At 50.9% G+C, this 16,723-nt stretch overlaps 1 protein-coding gene across 2 annotated transcripts; it reads right to left on the bottom strand.

The window, feature by feature from the left end:
- Positions 1 to 897: 897 nt before the first annotated feature.
- Positions 898 to 16,131, bottom strand: ap4m1 (adaptor related protein complex 4 subunit mu 1). Of its 2 annotated transcripts, none has more exons than XM_030068466.1 (16): positions 15,783 to 16,131; positions 14,829 to 14,890; positions 14,180 to 14,265; positions 13,560 to 13,666; positions 12,777 to 12,873; positions 11,245 to 11,355; positions 10,475 to 10,555; positions 9,953 to 10,015; positions 9,252 to 9,318; positions 8,160 to 8,213; positions 7,023 to 7,129; positions 6,018 to 6,109; positions 5,522 to 5,566; positions 5,315 to 5,365; positions 1,875 to 1,992; positions 898 to 1,237 (listed from the first exon to the last, which is right to left on the bottom strand). In XM_030068466.1, the coding sequence occupies exons 2-16, from the start codon at positions 14,884 to 14,886 to the stop codon at positions 1,046 to 1,048; spliced, it is 1,329 nt and encodes a 442-aa protein (XP_029924326.1). In that variant the 5' UTR covers positions 14,887 to 14,890; positions 15,783 to 16,131; the 3' UTR covers positions 898 to 1,045. The 2 variants fall into 2 exon arrangements, with proteins under 2 accessions (XP_029924326.1, XP_029924327.1); XM_030068467.1 differs by having other exon boundaries at positions 14,829 to 14,887.
- Positions 16,132 to 16,723: the final 592 nt, after the last annotated feature.

Raw genomic sequence — 16,723 nt, 5'->3', positions numbered from 1 at the left:
GCAAAACATTATTGGAGGTAAAATTTTAAAAACGGCCAGAAAATAAGCAAAAATTTGCTTTTTTGGATGACAGTAAAAATGTATGTTAATGGTTAAAATGAAATATATTAATGTAAAATGATCTATTCCTCATTTTGCTGAGGACTCCTGGAGGTCCCCAGACCCCACTTTGAAAACCACAGAACATAACAACTTGTTTAATGTTTTTTCCCCACATGGTGTGTGTGTGTGTGTGTGTGTGTGTGTGCTCTCTGACAGGACATAAAACTGCAGCACAGATGAAGTAAGAAATAAGAAATGACATTTATTTACACAACACACATCAGTCCACCATCATATCAGTGTGTGTGTGTGTGTGTGTGTGTGTGTGTGTGTGCGCTGGGAGAGCAGATGACACTGGTTTATTCCGTATCATGTGCGGGTGGTTTCATGTTTCCAGCTGGTTTAGATGGAAAAAAGTTTCCAGAAATGGAGGAAAAAAATCAGACTCTCAGTCAGAGCAACATCATCATCATCATCATCATCATCATCATCATCATCCTCATCATTCTGCTCCAGAGGCTGGAAATTTAAATTTCCAGTAATAAACCAGTAAATAAAACCTTCACAAATCTGTAAACATCCTCTCTCATCCACCTGTCCCTTCAGAATAAAAGTTTGACAGCAGGTCCAACATTTCCAAACCAGACCCGAACCTCAACTTCACCTCTAAATTTTTGACGGGACCTGTCAGGACCTGTCAGGACCTGTCAGGACCTGTATGGACCTGTCGGGACCTGACAGACTCAGGCTGGGTATCCAAACCCTCCCCTGCACCAAGCCCCGCCCAAACTTCCTGTTTGAAGAGGAAATACATCAAATCAACAAATCAAGAAAGTAAAGGTCCATTTCCTTTGAAGCCGTTTGAGCGTCTCCATGTTTCCACTGGAGGTCTGGTTTGATCTGGTTTGATCTGGTTTGATCTGGTTTAATGTGGTTTGGCTTGGTTTGTCCAGCGTCTGGGAAACTGAGCGAGTCAGGATGCGGCGGCGGCGGCGGCGGGCGCTCAGATCCGGATGGTGTAGGAGTCGGAGTGTGTGACGTAGCGGACCCAGCGCTGCGACGCCCCCGGCTGGACGGGCGACAGGCGCAGGAAGCGGATCTGCAGCCCCGTGGCCGTCACCTTGGGCAGCTCGAAGCTCAGGCCCACCGGACCCACCTCCAACATGGAGGCCGAGCTGAGGCCGGGGACCTCCAGCTGCATGCACACACACACACACACACACACACACACACACACACACACACAGTCAGAACCCAGCAGACTGACTGGATTTCTTCCAGTAACTCAGAAACGACACGGAAATTAACAAGAAAAAGTTAAAAGTTGAAAATGGAATGAAAAGAGAGAGAAGTATTGGAAAATTATCAGGAAAAAATGTCCAGAAAACTACATCTCTAATTATTATAATTGTGTATTTAAAGTTACGTTTCATGAAAAAAAAAATCCTTCTTTGATTTTTTTCCTTTTCTTTTGTCAGTGTGCTAATTTTCAGGTCATTTTTTTTATGTGTATTTCTACTTTTTTTTAAAACTTTTCTTTCTTGTTTTGTTTTCTTGTTCTATCATTATTTGTATATTTTTCTTTTCTTAATTTTCAGATAATTTTTTTTGTACTATTTTTTTCTTGTTAATTTTGGGTTGTTTCTTGTTAAGCTGCTCTCTGTCTTGTTCCCTGCAGGACTTTGAAAGAAATCAGTCTATTCAGGGTTTTGAGGGTTAAAGGACTCCAGGTTGGCCCCCGTGAGGCCCCTGGTGCACTGGTAGAAGATACAGGTGAGACAAAGACAGCGTGTGTGTGTGTGTGTGTGTGTATGTGTGTGTGTGTGTGAGACCTTGAAGAGGGCAGACAGCTGCGTTCCTCCGGGGAAGCGAGGGATCTGCCAGACGACGGCTCGGCTGTGAGGCTGCAGCTCAGCGCTCTGATCAGGGCTGCTGAGCTCCTGACACAGACTGACACACACACACACACACACACACACACACACACACACACACACACACACACAAAGTATTTCATTTGCTGGTAAATATAAAAGCGTGTGTGTGTGTGACGCTGGGAAAGAGACACGGGCGTGGATTCACGCTGATCTGGCTGTGAGCTGAGCTTTGACTCGCAGCAGGACCCTGCCCGGGCGAGGGAGGCTGCCCGGGCAAGGGAGGCTGCCCGGGCGAGGGAGGCGGCCCTGCGAGGGAGGCTGCCCGGGCGAGGAAGGCGGCCCTGCGAGGGAGGCGACCCGGGCGAGGGAGGCGGCCCTGCGAGGGAGGCGGCCCTGCGAGGGAGGCGACCCGGCGAGGGAGGCGACCCTACCCGGGCAAGGGAGGCGGCCCGGCGAGGGAGGCGGCCCGGCGAGGGAGGCGGCCCGGCGAGGGAGGCCGCCCGGGCGAGGGAGGCGGCCCTGCGAGGGAGGCCGCCCGGGCGAGGAAGGCGGCCCTGCGAGGGAGGCGACCCGGGTGAGGGAGGCAGCCCTGCAAGGGAGGCGGCCCGGCGAGGGAGGCGACACGGCGAGGGAGGCGGCCCGGCGAGGGAGGCGGCCCTACCCGGGCGAGGGAGATGGCCCTGCGAGGGAGGCGGCCCTGCGAGGGAGGCGGCCCTACGCGGGCGAGGGAGGCGGCCCTGCGAGGGAGGCGACCCTACCCGGGCGAGGGAGGCGGCCCTGCGAGGGAGGCCGCCCGGGCGAGGAAGGCGGCCCTGCGAGGGAGGCGACCCGGGTGAGGGAGGCAGCCCTGCAAGGGAGGCGGCCCGGCGAGGGAGGCGACACGGCGAGGGAGGCGGCCCGGCGAGGGAGGCGGCCCTACCCGGGCGAGGGAGATGGCCCTGCGAGGGAGGCGGCCCTGCGAGGGAGGCGGCCCTGCGAGGGAGGCGGCCCTACGCGGGCGAGGGAGGCGGCCCTACGCGGGCGAGGGAGGCGGCCCTACGCGGGCGAGGGAGGCGGCCGTGCGAGGGAGGCGGCCTGGCGAGGGAGGATGCCCTACCCGGGCGAGGGAGGCGGCCCTGCGAGGGAGGCCGCCCGGGCGAGGAAGGCGGCCCTGCGAGGGAGGCGACCCGGGTGAGGGAGGCAGCCCTGCAAGGGAGGTGGCCCGGCGAGGGAGGCGACACGGCGAGGGAGGCGGCCCGGCGAGGGAGGCGGCCCTACCCGGGCGAGGGAGATGGCCCTGCGAGGGAGGCGGCCCTACGCGGGCGAGGGAGGCGGCCCTACGCGGGCGAGGGAGGCGGCCCTACGCGGGCGAGGGAGGCGGCCCTACCCGGGCGAGGGAGGCGGCCTGGCGAGGGAGGCGGCCTGGCGAGGAAGGCGGCCCTACCCGGGCGAGGGAGGCGGCCCGGCGAGGGAGGCGACCCGGCGAGGGAGGCCGCCCGGGCGAGGGAGGCGGCCCTGCGAGGGAGGCCGCCCGGCGAGGGAGGCGACCCTACCCGGGCAAGGGAGGCGACCCTACCCGGGCAAGGGAGGCGGCCCGGCGAGGGAGGCGACCCGGCGAGGGAGGCGACCCGACCCGGGCGGCGACCCGACCCGGGCAAGGGAGGCCGCCCGGGCGAGGGAGGCGGCCCTGCGAGGGAGGCCGCCCGGGCGAGGAAGGCCGCCCGGGCGAGGAAGGCCGCCCGGGCGAGGAAGGCCGCCCGGGCGAGGAAGGCCGCCCGGGCGAGGAAGGCGGCCCTACGCGGGCGAGGGAGGCGGCCCTGCGAGGGAGGCGGCCCTACCCGGGCGAGGGAGGCGGCCCTGCGAGGGAGGCGGCCTGGCGAGGGAGGCGGCCTGGCGAGGGAGGCGGCCCTACCCGGGCGAGGGAGGCGGCCCGGCGAGGGAGGCGGCCCGGGCGAGGGAGGCGGCCCGGCGAGGGAGGCGACCCGGCGAGGGAGGCCGCCCGGGCGAGGGAGGCCGCCCGGGCGAGGGAGGCGGCCCTGCGAGGGAGGCCGCCCGGGCGAGGGAGGCGACCCGGCGAGGGAGGCGACCCTACCCGGGCAAGGGAGGCGACCCTACCCGGGCAAGGGAGGCGACCCGGCGAGGGAGGCGACCCGGCGAGGGAGGCGACCCGGCGAGGGAGGCGACCCGGCGAGGGAGGCGACCCGACCCGGGCGGCGACCCGACCCGGGCAAGGGAGGCGGCCCGGCGAGGGAGGCGGCCCTGCGAGGGAGGCCGCCCGGGCGAGGAAGGCGGCCCTGCGAGGGAGGCCGCCCGGGCGAGGAAGGCGGCCCTGCGAGGGAGGCGACCCTACCCGGGATGCCCGGGTGAGGGAGGCGGCCCTACCCGGGCGAGGGAGGCGGCCCTGCGAGGGAGGCTACCCGGGCAAGGGAGGCGGCCCTGCGAGGGAGGCCGCCCTGCAAGAGAGGCGACCCGGCGAGGGAGGCGACCCTACCCGGGCTGCCCGGGTGAGGGAGGCGGCCCGGCGAGGGAGGCGGCCCTGCGAGGGAGGCGGCCCGGCGAGGGAGGCGGCCCTACCCGGGCGAGGGAGGCGGCCCTACCCGGGCGAGGGAGGCGGCCCTACCCGGGCGAGGGAGGCTACCCGGCGAGGGAGGCGGCCCTACCCGGGCGAGGGAGGCGGCCCTGCGAGGGAGGCGGCCCTGCGAGGGAGGCGGCCCGGCGAGGGAGGCGACCCGGCGAGGGAGGCGACCCTGCGAGGGAGGCGACCCGGCGAGGGAGGCGGCCCTACCCGGGCGAGGGAGGCGGCCCTGCGAGGGAGGCCGCCCGGGCGAGGAAGGCGGCCCTGCGAGGGAGGCGACCCGGCGAGGGAGGCGACCCTGCGAGGGAGGCGGCCCTGCGAGGGAGGCGGCCCGGAGAGGGAGGCGGCCCGGAGAGGGAGGCGACCCGGGCGAGGGAGGCGGCCCGGCGGCTCTCTCTCACTCAGAGCTCCATGCTGAGAGTCGCTTGCCTCTTTTTATTATTGTAGATTTGGATGTTTATGAATTTAACTTGTATACGAATTATAAAATATGACCTGAAATAAGCAGCTGCATGGGAAACAATGACAGAGACAGTGATGATAATATTGATAATAATAAACTTTATTGATAAAGCAGCGTGCCGGCGGCTCTGTCAGAAAAACTCTTTTAAATACAATTTCCATTCAGCTTTTATTGTGAAAGAACACCTGAAATAATACATTCATTTAATGGAACCTGATGAAGACAAGTGTGTGTGTGTGTGTGTGTGTGTGTGTGTGTATGAGGGTGTGTGTGTGTTTGTATGACTGTGTGTGTGTGTGTGTGTGAGTGTGTGAGACTATGTGTGTATGTGTGTGTGTGTGTGTGTGTGTGTGTGTGTTTGAGTTAAATGTTCCTTACCTCAGAGCTGCTTTGGGAACAGGAACAGTGGCAGAGACGTTGATGGCAGCGCTGCACACACACACACACACACACACACACACACACACACACACACACACACACATGTAATAAGCTGTTTGATAACACACTCTGTGTATTACACACACACACACACACACACACGGCGGTGTGTGTGTGGTGGTTGCATCCTGGAGGAGGACTGACCTCTTGGGTGGCAGATCACAGCGCAGCTTCAGATACAGCAGCAGCCTGCAGACACACACACACACACACACACACACACACACACACACACACACACACACACACACAGTCAGTCATTTAACCTGACATCAGTTCTTCTGTCCTTTAAAAACGTTCTGGTCAGTTTTTTCCAAAATGTTCAGCTCATTTTCTCATCACTTCCCTGCGTCTCTCTGACAGAAATCCAGTGGATCTGCTCCGACCTCAGAGGGTTAAGAGTTAAACCACCACCACCAAAAACAACAACAACAACAACAACAACAACAACACCAACAACAACACCACCACAAATAATGATGATGATGATGAAGAAGAAGAACCAGGAGCCGTCAGGAAGAACATCTGACCCAAACAGCACAGACACCAGGGCTTTATTTTAAAAACACTATGGTGTGTGTGTGTGTGTGTGTGTGTGTGTGTGTGCGTGTGCGTGTGCGTGTGTCCATCAGCGGCCCACCTGCCCCCGACGTCTCTCTCCACGGTCGGGAACAGACGGAAGGGAGGAGCAGACGGCAGATCATCACTCAGCTGGTACTGCATCACTGTTTGCTGCAGGAGGAGGAGGAGGAGGAGGAGGAAGAAGAGGAGGAGGAGGAGGAGGAGGAGGAGGAGGAGGAGGAAGAAGAGAGGAGGAGGAGGAGGAGGAAGAAGAGGAGGAGGAAGAAGAAGAGGAGGAAGAGGAGGAAGAGGAGGAGGAGGAGGAGGAAGAAGAGGAGGAGGAAGAGGAGGAAGAGGAGGAGGAGGAAGAAGAAGAGGAGGAAGAGGAGGAAGAGGAGGAAGAGGAGGAGGAGGAAGAAGAAGAGGAGGAAGAGGAGGAAGAGGAGGAGGAGGAGGAGGAGGAAGAGGAGGACGAGGAGGAGGAGGAGGAGGTGGAGGAGGAAGAAGAAGTTTGTCCCACTGAACCAAATGAAAAAGTTCTTCTTCTGTGAAATAAAAATCTGATCATGTTGTTCCTAACACTGTCACCATGACGACTGATCAATAATCAATACTGATTTATGGTCCAGTTCAGTTTCTGTGGAATCAGACTGCAGTCCACGGCTTAAACCCACATTAAAGGAATAATCCAACAAAATCTCCTTTTCTGTCTCAGACGTCCCCAGACTGAGACCAGAGACCAGATGTTGGACACCGTCTGCACCTCTGGCTCAGCTCCTGTGGGCAGCATCTCCTGTTAGCTTAGCATAAAGACTTGAGGTCTATGGGAGTGGTTAGCTCTGAGGCGTCTGACTCACACAGAGGACCATGTGGATCTGAGCTACATGGAGCGGCTAACAGCTCCCATAGACTTCCAGTCTTTATGCTAAGCTAACAGGAGATGCTGCCCATAGCAACTGAACCAGAGGACGTCCAGAGGTGGAGACGGTGTCCAACATCTGGTCTCAGGCTGGGGACGTCTGAGAGGGAAAAGGGGATTTTGTTGGAATGCTCCTTTAAAGAGGCTTGCAGACAGGAGGTGCACCTCTCCCTGGCTGGGACACACTCTCAGGATCCGGTGGCTGTCGAACTCGTCCAGACGCACCGCCTGGTGGAAGCTGCACTCGTCTACCCGCACCGCCGCGCCGTAGCCTGCAGGGGGCGCACACACACACACACACACACACACACACACACACACACACACACACACACACACAGCGTCACACACCGAGGGGCAGGCGGAGCCGAGTCCCGGGTCGTCCTGTTCCCTTTGAGCAGAGTCATGTGACGTCCTTTAAAAACAGGAGGAAGGCCTGAGCCACTTGGCAGGAACCAGAATATGACCCAAAAATGAGCCCGAGACAAAAAGAAAAAACAACCAACAGAAATGAAACGTCCTAAAAATCTGAAGGAAAAAAGAAAGGAAGAAGAAAACAAGAAAATGACCTGAAAATTAGCAAAAAAAATAAATAATAATAATGATTATTATTATTATTATTATTAATGTAGTTTTGGGTTTTGTCTCCAGGTTTTTGATCATTTTCTACTAATTTTCTCTCTTTTTTTTTTTTTTTTTTTTATAATTTTTGGGTCATTTTCTTGATTTGCAGGTCGTTTCTAGCTCTTTTCCTTTCTTTTCCCACAAGCCCCTCTGTTCACCTTCCAAAGGGTTAAATGCGACTCAGAACTTAACCCTGTTTTTTGGCTAGGGATTAGCTTGTGTGGCTAGTGGCAAACTGTGTGTGTGTGTGTGTGTGTGTGTGCAAGGGCAAAATGAAGGACAGCTTAACCCTATAAGGCCATTTGTATCATAAATGATCCACGTTATCAATTACCACATTCCCTTTTCAATTTAATCAATACTTGACCAAAATGCTGTTGTATACCTTTGGACACTTCCCCTGTTCACCCTGGACCATACCATTGGCACTTCAGTACATATCATATATGATACAACAGAAAAAACCATATGTAATAATCTTTTTTTTTTTTTTTTTTAATTTTGTTATAGGACTAAATGAAGGGTTCCATTTCAAAAAATTGGAATTTTCTGCCAATTCTTTCATAGTTCAGGCTTTATAGGGTTAACATATAACATAATGTTAACAAATAACATTAACAGAACAGCAGTAAACAAACAAACAAACAAAAAAAAACAGCAAAAAAGGAGCAGACTGACCTCTGAGCTGTGACTTCCCGATGCTGAACTCCTCATTCAGACCGATTCGCATTTCTGTCACAGAGAGAGCAACACACACACACACACACACACACACACACACACACACACACATTATTACTGAGGTTGTAGTTTGCAGAGGTCTGCTACTGGACTGCATTACACTGAGAGGGGTTTCTAGTTTTTTGTCCTCTCCATTCGTACACAGTGAGGGGGGACAGAATATTGGAAACAGCTGTCAGTAAAGTGCAGCACTAACTATGAGCTCAATGCCAAACACAGAAGTGAATGAACACCTCTGTTACCGTGACAACAAGACAAGCTGAGCATTATAGGCAGCAGGAGAGGAAACGTCATGGCACAGCAGCTGGATTAGATTAGATTAGATTAGATTAGATTAGATTACACAGGTGGAGCTGATGATGTGACACTGAGTGTGTGTCTGATCAGATCTAAATATGTGTGTGTTGGAGGAAAAGTCAAACATGAGCACGTCGTCTCACACACGACGCAGGCAGCCGTCGAGCCAATCAGCAACAGGATCACGTCACCTGTCCGTGTCTGACCTCATGGAGGCGCTGTGATAAAAGGTCATCATGCTCATTTATTCATTTCTAATCCAGATTATATCCTGGTTTACCGTTCAGTTCTGGTGCTGGAAGGGTAACTTTTAAAACTTACGTCTAAATCTGCACCAATCAATACAATTCAGTGTCTTCAGGAACACAGAAAATGAGCAAACTGGCAAGAAAAGACCTGAGAATTAACCACTAAATAAATAAAGTCAGGAAGAAATCACTCCAAAAATACTGGAAAAATAAAAATGAAACTGACATGGACCGAATTTCATTGAACCCTTCAAAATAAAAGCCCTCCCGCCCAGGGGTTTGATCCCATTCCAGCTGCACTTTAAACTGTGACGCCTTTTAAACTCAAACTTGAGGAGGTTTTGACGTCGGACGCCTGAGGAGCTGCACGTTTCAGCGGATCGTGCCTTTAAGCGGGACGGGAGACGGGAGCGCGGCGTGGCGATGCGTCTTGTTGCTGATTGGCCGGAGGGGAGCGGCATCAAGAGGCGGAGCTCACACCCACCCGAGCAGCTGGGCATGTAGCACTTGACTCGGATCTCTCCCTCGACGTCGGCCTTCATCACGACGCCCTGCGGCACAAACAGCTCTGCTCAGGACTGTGTCACACACACACACACACACACACACACGCACACTCGCCCTGCTGATTAACTGGTGTTGTTTCCCCTGCCAGCCGCAAACACAATCGGCTTCTTCTTCTGCCTTTAAAACAAACGGCGCTCGTATTTCTTACTGTCGCTCGAACGCCTCGCAGCATCTGAGCAGCAGAAAACACAGTCGCTGTGAATAATGAGCTCTGTGGCTGGGAAAATAACCTCAACACACACACACACACACACACACACACACACACACACACAGAGCTTGTGGGGTTCCTCAGGGTCTTGGTGTCCTGATGTGGGATTTTGGAGGAATTTTGACCGTTTTTATGAATCCAGGGGTCAGAAAAATGCTTAAATTTTGCATCAAATGTGTGTAACAAAGAGTATCAACATAAAAACTTCACATGGGAACGGCTTCATACACTCTAACCCTTATACACTAAATTACTAAAGACAGTTTTGGTTCCCATCTTGTTGACCTTTGACCCCCCGGCTAGAGCTTCTCTCCGGCCCTGAGTGGAGGCGAGCAGCAGAGAGCAGGAGAGAGAAATGGAGGTGTGGAAGGAGAGAGGAGGAGAGAGGAGGTGAAGGGCGTCCTCACGTTGGAGCCGATGACGACGCAGAGCCTCTCGATCACGTCCACGAAGATCTCGCTCTTCCCGCCCTGCAGGGAAACACACGGACACTTTTCACAGAGAGGCTGCTGCTCCGACGGCTCATGAATATTCATGAGAGTCCGTTCACACCAAAGACGAGGCGACACCGTCTCAGGCTGCTCGTGTTTTTCACAAACGCTTCACCCTCTGACCCCGAGCGGACGGGCGCCAGAAGGCAAAGAGCAACTGAACGACAACCTGAGTCAGCAAGTAAGACAGAAAATGACCTGGAAACGACTAAAAACAACAGAAGAAGAGAGAGAATTATAAGAAAATTATCAAACTAGGGAAAAATGTCCAATTTATGATTATGATTCACTTTAAAATGAGGTAATTACATTAATATTTAAGGAAATAAATTCCTTTTCTGGTTAATTTTCAGGCCATTTTTCTCTTCTCTTCTAATTTCAGGTCATTTCCTCAAATGAAAAAGGCGTGTGTGTGTGTGTGTGTGTGTGTGTGTGTACCTGCTCTCCCCGGCTGGACAGGATGGGTCTGGTGGCGGCCGAGCTGGGAGCCACCTTGCTCTGCTGCGTCTCGGCTCCGAACTGACAAACACAACCACAGCGGCCCGTCAGCCCACCCACAATGCACTGCAGCTACGACTACGCCCCGCCCATCCACCGCCGTTTTCATGATCAATGAATCAACAGAATACTAATCAATAATGAAACGATCAGAGTTATGATGATTATTATTATGATGACGATGATGGTTCATCAGTCGCCCGTAAACTGTCAGAGGATGGTGAGCATGTTGCTGACGGTTTCCAAGGCGACGTCCTCCCACCTGAGGACACGTTCATGTGACCAGCTGGAGTTTTCTTAACGTAAACCCCTGAACGCCTCGTGCTCCTCTGTGCAGATGAGACGCTTCACAGCTGCTGGGAGGTTTGATTTTTCACTTTGATGCAGCCAGGCTAACAACTCCCATAGACCTCAAGTCTTTATGCTAAGCTAACAGGAAATGCTACCCATAGGAACTGAATCAGTGGACGATGGAAAGTGGATTTTGCCCAAAATGTTGGAATGTCCCTTTAACTTTAGTCTCATCATCTTTGTGCTGCTGGTTACTTTGTGATTTTAGAAAAAAAAAAACAAAAAAAAAAACAGCAGGAACACAACATTTTTTACTGGAATATTCACTTGTATTTAAGGTCATATCTCAGTGCGTGCGTGCATGTGTGTGTGTGTGTGTGTGCATGTGTGTGTGTGTGTGTGTGTGTGTGTGCGGTTACCAGGCCGACGTTGCTGAGGTCGAAGAGGCTGAACGGTTTGGAGGAAACGGCTTCAGTCTGGATGAAGTTCTTCAAAACATCAGAGGACGTCGTCTGGATGTAACCATAGTCCTGACACACACACACACACAGGCTGGAGTATTCCTGCTGCATGACCAAACGTAATGATACTGGAGGTCTCCACTAGGGGGCAGACAGCAGCAATCGGACCCAGAAATTGCGAAAAAGCCAGTATTGCCAACATAGATAGATAGATAGATAGATAGATAGATAGATAGATACACACTACTCACAAAAAGTTAGGGATATTTGGCTTTTGGGTGAAATTTATGGAAAATGTAAAAAGTTCACGCTACAGTGATATTATATCATGAAAGTAGGGCATTTAAGTAGAAGCATACACTGGTGATTTCCTCATCTCAAACAATTTCTTGAAACAAAAGCCAACAACAGTGGTGGATATACCACAACAAAAAATGTCAGTGTCAATAACTTGTCATGTGCCCTTGAGCATCAATTACAGCTTGACAGCGACGTCTCATGCTGTTCACAAGTCGACTTATTGTCTGCTGAGGCATGGCATCCCACTCTTCTTGAAGGGCGGCCCTCAGGACATTGAGGTTCTGGGGTACAGAGCTCCGAGCCTCTACACGGCCACTCAGCTGATCCCATAGGTTTTCTATGGGATTCAGGTCTGAGAAAGTGCAGGCCACTCCATTTGAGGTACCCCAGTCTCCAGCAGCCGTTCCCTAATGATACGACCTCGATGAGCTGGAGCATCAAACACCTGATGTGAATTTTGCCGTTAAACTCCTTGTTAGAGAACAGCAACTTGTGCAAAAAGTACTGAAACATTGAACAGTTGGACATGTGCATTCAAAAGTTTACAGAAGGTCACATTAAGTTCACCTGGAAAGGTTATAATGCATTTTAGGATCATCCTGAAATTTCACCCGAAAGCCGAATATCCCTAACTTTTTGTGAGTAGTGTACTTTATTGATCCCAACCAGGGAAATTCTGGAAATGGCATGCCGGTATTGTAAACAAACATGGACACGCTTGAGGAGGAAGAACTCGTCGTTTTGCTTGTTAAGACTGCAGCAGAAACAGAAACAGCGTCGCCATCGGAGGCAGTCGGTGCGGAACCTCAATCAGACCCGCAGAGCAAACGGGGGATTTGTTTCTCTTGTTCTGTCGATGCACGCGACTGACGAGGAGAAACACCGGGAATATTTCCGTCGGCCAGTGCGTTTGACGAGCTGTTGCCCTAATCGCTCCGCACATTCAGCACTCCAACACACACACACACACCAAGATGGTATTGGCTGGGTGTGTGTGTTGGAGTAGAGAGGCTTGCATCTCGCACACGTGTCACGTTCCCTCACGTCAAACGGCCGCAACATATGCACGGCAGCCATGATGCATACGTGTTGTCGGCGGCAAGTGTATTCCGGCCCTAACACTGCTGAGGACTTCCTGTGTGTGTGTGTGTGTGTGTGTGTGTGTGTGTGAGAGAGAGCAGCAGACTCACCACGACCTCATCCAGCAGCTCGTAGATCAGAGCAAAGTTCATCCGCACCGACTTCTCTGACAGACTGCCACAGTAGTCTTTAATGAGAGCCATTAACCTGCAGACACACACACACACACACACACAGGAACATCACTCGAGTGTGTAAAACGACATAAAAACACGTGAACGTCAGGATTCAAAACATGTTCAGCCAATCAGGTTAGAGATGTACTTAAGAAGTGGGCGGGGCATTTGGTGTTTGCTGCTGATTGACCAGCACAGATCACGTGACAGTGCACGCACACATTTTTATCTGTTACTATTATGATGTCACTCTCACTCTGACAGTCATAACTGTTATTGTTACTGCCTTATAAACCTTTATTTTGAAAATCAGGCTGGACTTGCCTCAGTCTTTACTGCTGTGCTTTTATTTTTTAGACGCTTTATTCAAACATCTGTCTGTCTTTATGTGCGTGTTGCTCCATCACTTTTCAAAGCTTCTTCTGAGGCGGATCAAAAGGCGTCTGCTTCGAAATCGTGAGACTCTCTGGGGAGTTTAAATTTACTTTTTTTGTCTTTCATTGGTTTTTATTCCTCAAACTGTTTTCTAAAAGCTGATTATTTACGACTTCTGTCAGTTATTTTAATTTTCACACTTTGTAACGTTGATTTTGAAAAGTGTCCTATAAATAAAGATTAGTATTGTTATAATTGTTGTTGTTTTTAAAGAGGACATGAGGCAGCTGTGGCCACGCCCCCTCAGTGATGTCACAGCAGGCCCCGCCCCGGCGCCATTACCTGTTCAGGAACTCGATGACGGTGAAGGGGGAGGAGTCAGCGGCGGTGGTGGCGACGCAGTAGAGACCGCCCTGCCGGACGTGGACAAAGTGCAGATCACCATGACTCTGCAAAACACACACACACACACACACACACACACACACACACACACACACACACACACACACACACACACACACACACACAGCAGAGGTGAGAGAGGCAGCTGCTCGAAACAAAATCAAAATCAAATAAAATAAATTAAATGTAATTTTCCTTCATGTGGAATGTGCTCTGTACATTAAAGAAATAACATGGAGAAAAAATAAAAATATAAAACTTAAAAATGGAGAAAATAAAGAATAAAATGTACCCGCTAAATGACGGGGGAAAGTATTTTGAAAACAAATAAAATTTATTACTTATGACTAAATTTACATACATAGTTAATTCATAGATTTTTTATTAAATTAAATTAAGTTAAATTAAATTAAATTAAATTAAATGAAGTTAGGTTAAATTAAACATGGAAAACTGGGAGCAGACTGTGGGACTTTATACGTTAGAGGTTGTGACGAGGAGGGCAATAAAACTCCCACTAGGTAATCCACAGGTAATGATTCACATCACAGCGTTACCATGACAACGGGTGGCTGGTCTCCGGGCAGCGCTGTGACCTTCTCATAGAACACGGTGACGGCGTCGCTGCCCGCCTCGCCTCGGACTGACGGGCCGGTTAAAGACAAATCAAAACAAGTGTGTGTGTGTGTGTGTGTGTGTGTGTGTGTGTGTGTGTGAGAGAGAGAACAGGTTTCAGTCTAACAGGATGAAGAGAGAGGAACAGTTCAGCAGGAAGTGATGTCACTGAGGTCAGAGTGCACACCTCCCAGGTGTCGGCTTTTGTGAAACGCACCCTCCTCCTCCTCCTCCTCCTCCTCCTCCTCCTCCTCCGCCAGGGAAAATAGTCCCCGGGGAAACGCTTTGCTTTGCACAGCCAATCATCAGCTGTGTGGTTTCTGAATGTTGAGCAGAACATTATGAGGCGGCTGCTTCAGCCACAAACTCACCGTCTGACTCTGGGCTGTGAAAACTTTATAAACCGTTTGTTGACGTGGAAAATGTGGACAGGACAAACATTTAAAAAGAGTGGAATGCTCCTTTAAGGTCTGCTCTGTGTAGAGGCAGACAGCCGGGTCAGGACACACTGCCACAGCTCACATCCAGCCTCTCGTGTGTGTGTGTGTGTGTGTGTGTGTGTGTGTGTGTGTGTGTGAGAGATGAGGATACAGTCTTTATAGATGAGGTGATCTCCTTTGGAGGACAAGATGAAGATCTGAGAAATCATCCTGCTGAGAGAGAGAGAGAGAGAGAGAGAGAGAGAGAGAGAGAGAGAGAGAGAGAGAGAGAGAGAGAGAGACTGTGTTGATTCAGCAGCAGTCTCCCTGCACTTCAACGTCTAAATTAAAAGTTATTTCTTTAATTTTCAGTTTCTAACAAGTGAAGAAAATCCTGTCAGCATCAGGATGCGTTGCTAATGAAAGAAAGCCTGTCAGTCATTATTGTGATCAAATGTAGATTTAACTAGGCAAATTAAATTAATCTGTAACAAGTTTTTACATTTTTTTCTTGTTGGTATTTTTTGACGTCTATTGCACGTCATGACGTCATGCCGTTGTCGGCACCTCGGTGTTTCTCAGATGGGATAAGTCAGGAGGCTCTGCTGTCTCATATGGAGACGCTCCCAACCAAACCTCGTTCAAAAATCCGTCAGATTAAAGGATCCTTGCTTATCGGCAAGTGCGTACATTGGAGAACACTGGTTGTCAATATCTTTCTGAATCATCATCTTACATTTATCAATTCGGCCGACATATAATCCACTAAGCACTTCCTGTGTCCATAAACTAGTGACTTTTATTACTGGTGGACTGTTTTTTTCCATAACCTCAGTTCACGGCGGAGGGCGGCGGTGCGCGGCGTCAACAGGCTTTCACATTGAGATTTTATTAAAACAACAAGGGCTGAGTGAATTATACACACGCCGATCTTACAAGAGGCCCCTCACGATTCAGAAAAGCTCTATATATCTATATAATATCACACATACATGCAGGTTTACAGAGTACATGCGCTGGATAGTGTCAGTGAACCACCACACTGACTGGTTTGTGAACCGAAAACACTGGAAACTCTGGTTCAGACACAGTGAAGATAATCCCTGCATGTTCCCACCGCTCTTACCTGTCCACGAGCTGCGGTGTCCCACAAGAAAAGATGAAAACTTGAGCTCTGTCAGGCTGCAGGCATGGCGTCCAGGTGAGCCCGGACGGCCTGCGGGACCTCCGGCAGGCTCAGCGGCTAACGCGGCTAACGCGGCTAACAGCTAAACTGCTGGCGGGTCCGTCCGAGCTCCAGTCCCCCAAACTGACTCCTGTCCGAACCACACACACTCTCCGTGCTTATTGATTATTAAATGATATTATCCTGATTACATGAACATAAGCAGAGCTAGCATGACTGGCTCACTCTGTGACTGCCGGTCTGTTTACAGGCGGAGGGCGCCACCTGCTGCTCAGCTCCCTCTACTGCTGCCGCTGCTGCTTCTTTACATTTGAACGGCGGTTGGCAAACCAGCTTGCAAGTGCGTTACCGCCACCTGCTGGACGGGATGTGGAGCGGTAGATCGGCAGAAAATCAAAATAAATAAAAAAAATAAATAAATTAATTAATTTAAAAAAAAAAAAAAAAAAAAAAAAAAAACACTAAAATCTCTCTAGTATTTACGACGCCGTGTTTAACCCATTGTGGGGAAAATGTAGAGAGAAAAAAAAATAAGAAAACCTATTTCTGCTGTTTAGTTTTAGCACTGGTCCTCCACTACTCAGCACCTTTACTGTTTATTTATTATTTATACTTTTTTTTTTAATCTTAGTTTAATATACATTTATTCTGTTTTTAACTATTGCAACCATCAGTATATTTCATATTTACCATCTGTATATTTCATATTGTTAGATGTTTATATATTTTACTGTATATAGTCTTTATTGTATATATTTTTGCATTTATTCGATTTAATTTTATTTTGTATTTCAATTGCTGCTGTAAATAAGAGTTTCCCTGTTTGGGATCAATAAAGTAAATCTATCTATCTATCTGTCTATCTATCTATCCAAGCTTTT

Source organism: Myripristis murdjan, chromosome 14 (assembly GCF_902150065.1).
Source record: "Myripristis murdjan chromosome 14, fMyrMur1.1, whole genome shotgun sequence".
Taxonomy (NCBI): domain Eukaryota; kingdom Metazoa; phylum Chordata; class Actinopteri; order Holocentriformes; family Holocentridae; genus Myripristis; species Myripristis murdjan.
Note: the sequence above shows the minus strand (reverse complement) of the source record. Positions and strands in the feature narration are given on the sequence as shown.